Source organism: Frankliniella occidentalis, unplaced genomic scaffold, assembly GCF_000697945.3.
Source record: "Frankliniella occidentalis isolate FOCC.00 unplaced genomic scaffold, Focc_3.1 Scaffold800, whole genome shotgun sequence".
NCBI lineage: Eukaryota > Metazoa > Arthropoda > Insecta > Thysanoptera > Thripidae > Frankliniella > Frankliniella occidentalis.
Window position 1 is genome coordinate 21,311 of NW_026267909.1, and position 1,629 is coordinate 22,939.

At 60.2% G+C, this 1,629-nt stretch overlaps 1 protein-coding gene across 1 annotated transcript; it reads left to right on the forward strand.

Annotated features, from left to right (window-relative positions):
• Window positions 1-25: 25 nt before the first annotated feature.
• Window positions 26-1,623, forward strand: LOC127751727 (uncharacterized). Its single transcript, XM_052275715.1, has 3 exons — window positions 26-393; window positions 496-945; window positions 1,042-1,623. Exons 1-3 carry the CDS (start codon window positions 184-186, stop codon window positions 1,348-1,350), a joined length of 969 nt encoding a protein of 322 aa, XP_052131675.1. The 5' UTR covers window positions 26-183; the 3' UTR covers window positions 1,351-1,623.
• Window positions 1,624-1,629: the final 6 nt, after the last annotated feature.

Sequence of the window (1,629 nt, forward strand, 5' to 3'; positions counted from 1 at the left end):
TTTTTTTTTGTTGGGAAGGGTGAAATTGACTGCATGTCACTTGATTGATTAATGTTCTTTTGGAGAAGGCTTGTGAAGAAGAATTATAGCTGGAGGCTGGAGGTGTTCTGGCACTATTGATCTTCCCAACCTTCTTCTCAATCAAATGCCTCACAGTTCAATAATATTTTGAAGCTCTCGGGCATGTTCATGGGGCTGTGTGCCGTGTTCATGACCGGCACCGCGCTGCAGAGGCTCGACTCCCTGGAGACGGCCAGGGCGCCGATCTCGAACTTGTCCTCCTGCTACTCGTCGAGCGCCTGCCTGGCAGTGATCCGCCAGGGCCGCCTGTCGGCCCTCCTGCTGGAGCTGAAGAGCCTGGTGCAGGCCGCGGAGGCCGGTCGTGGAGAGAAGGTAGTTGCGACAGCGTACTCCAGCAGCTTGTTCTCATTTTATTTCTTCTTCACACACTTTATATTTTTACCACGTTACCGCGTTCTTTTTACCGATTTACAGAAGTGGACGGACCGGACGCTGCGAGGCGTGACGATGTTCGCGACGGTGACGGTGCCCATGGCCGTGCTCGTCTTCGCCAGCCTGTGCGCGGACATGCTCCTGGCCGACGAGCCTCAACTGCCGCTCTGGCCGTTCGTGCCACACGCGGGGGCCTGGGGCGTGTCTTGCGGACGGATGTTCTGGGGGTGCTGGTTCCTCCTGGCCGTCTGCTCCGTCTTCTATACGGTGACCGCCCTCTGCCTCTGCGCGGCGGCCGCGGCCGGCCTCCACGACGCCCTGGCGCTGCGCCTGCTCGTCCAGGGGGGCGCGACCCCGGAGGAGGTCCGCGACGTGGTCAGGATCCACATGCACCTGCGCAGCACGGTCCTGGACCTGACCGACTACTTCGCCGGCAACCTCGTGCACATCCTGGCCAGCTCGTTCTGCAACTCGCTCTTCGCCACCGTGCAGGTACATCGAGTTACATTCAGTTGTTTTCATATGACGCACCGTCGGACTCCGGACCTCCGTGATCGCGTGCGCTGCACTTGTTTTGCGAATGCGTAGGTGGTGGGTGGCGACGCGAACGCCACCACATTGGCCCTCCTCATCCCCGTGGTCAACGTCTTTCTGCCGCTGTCTCACTTCAGCCAGAAGATGTCGGACGCCAGCCGCTCGCTGGCGAGGTCCGCCTACCACGCGGCCACCGACGGCGTCGAGCTCCGGGAGGCCCGCGCCCTGCTTCTGGTCATGCTAGCCGCGGGCAGACCGCCGGCGCTGAGGTGCAGGGGCCTGGGCCGCTTCAACAGGGCCTCGGCGAGGAACGTCTTCCGTCAGTTCTATGCCGCCGTCAATATGCTAGGTCCGAAGCACTAAACACACTAGGTTTGCAAACGTAATCCAGCGGCCTTTCACGGCACGACGTCACCAAAAAATATAGTTGAGTCGCACTCACCCGATTAAAATTATTGAAATAACCGCACTTTCTGTCGGTCTGTCGGAGACAATATGTGGAATACACATCGATTCGCTGCGACCGAGTGACGATCATTTTTCGGCTGGGGAGGAGAGGGTGGTCGTGCACACCGTGGCCATCTCCTCACCCCGACGGCCGTCGGAATGTGCACGCGCCGGGGCGGGGCGAGATGGGGCGGG

Excerpts from the sequence above, each read along its gene's own strand:
- LOC127751727 (XM_052275715.1), top strand. The coding sequence starts at position 184 with ATGTTCATGGGGCTGTGTGCCGTGTTCATGACCGGCACCGCGCTGCAG. Across the intron at positions 394-495 it reads AGGCCGGTCGTGGAGAGAAG|AAGTGGACGGACCGGACGCT; the intron begins GTAGTTGCGACA and ends ACCGATTTACAG. Across the intron at positions 946-1,041 it reads CGCTCTTCGCCACCGTGCAG|GTGGTGGGTGGCGACGCGAA; the intron begins GTACATCGAGTT and ends GCGAATGCGTAG.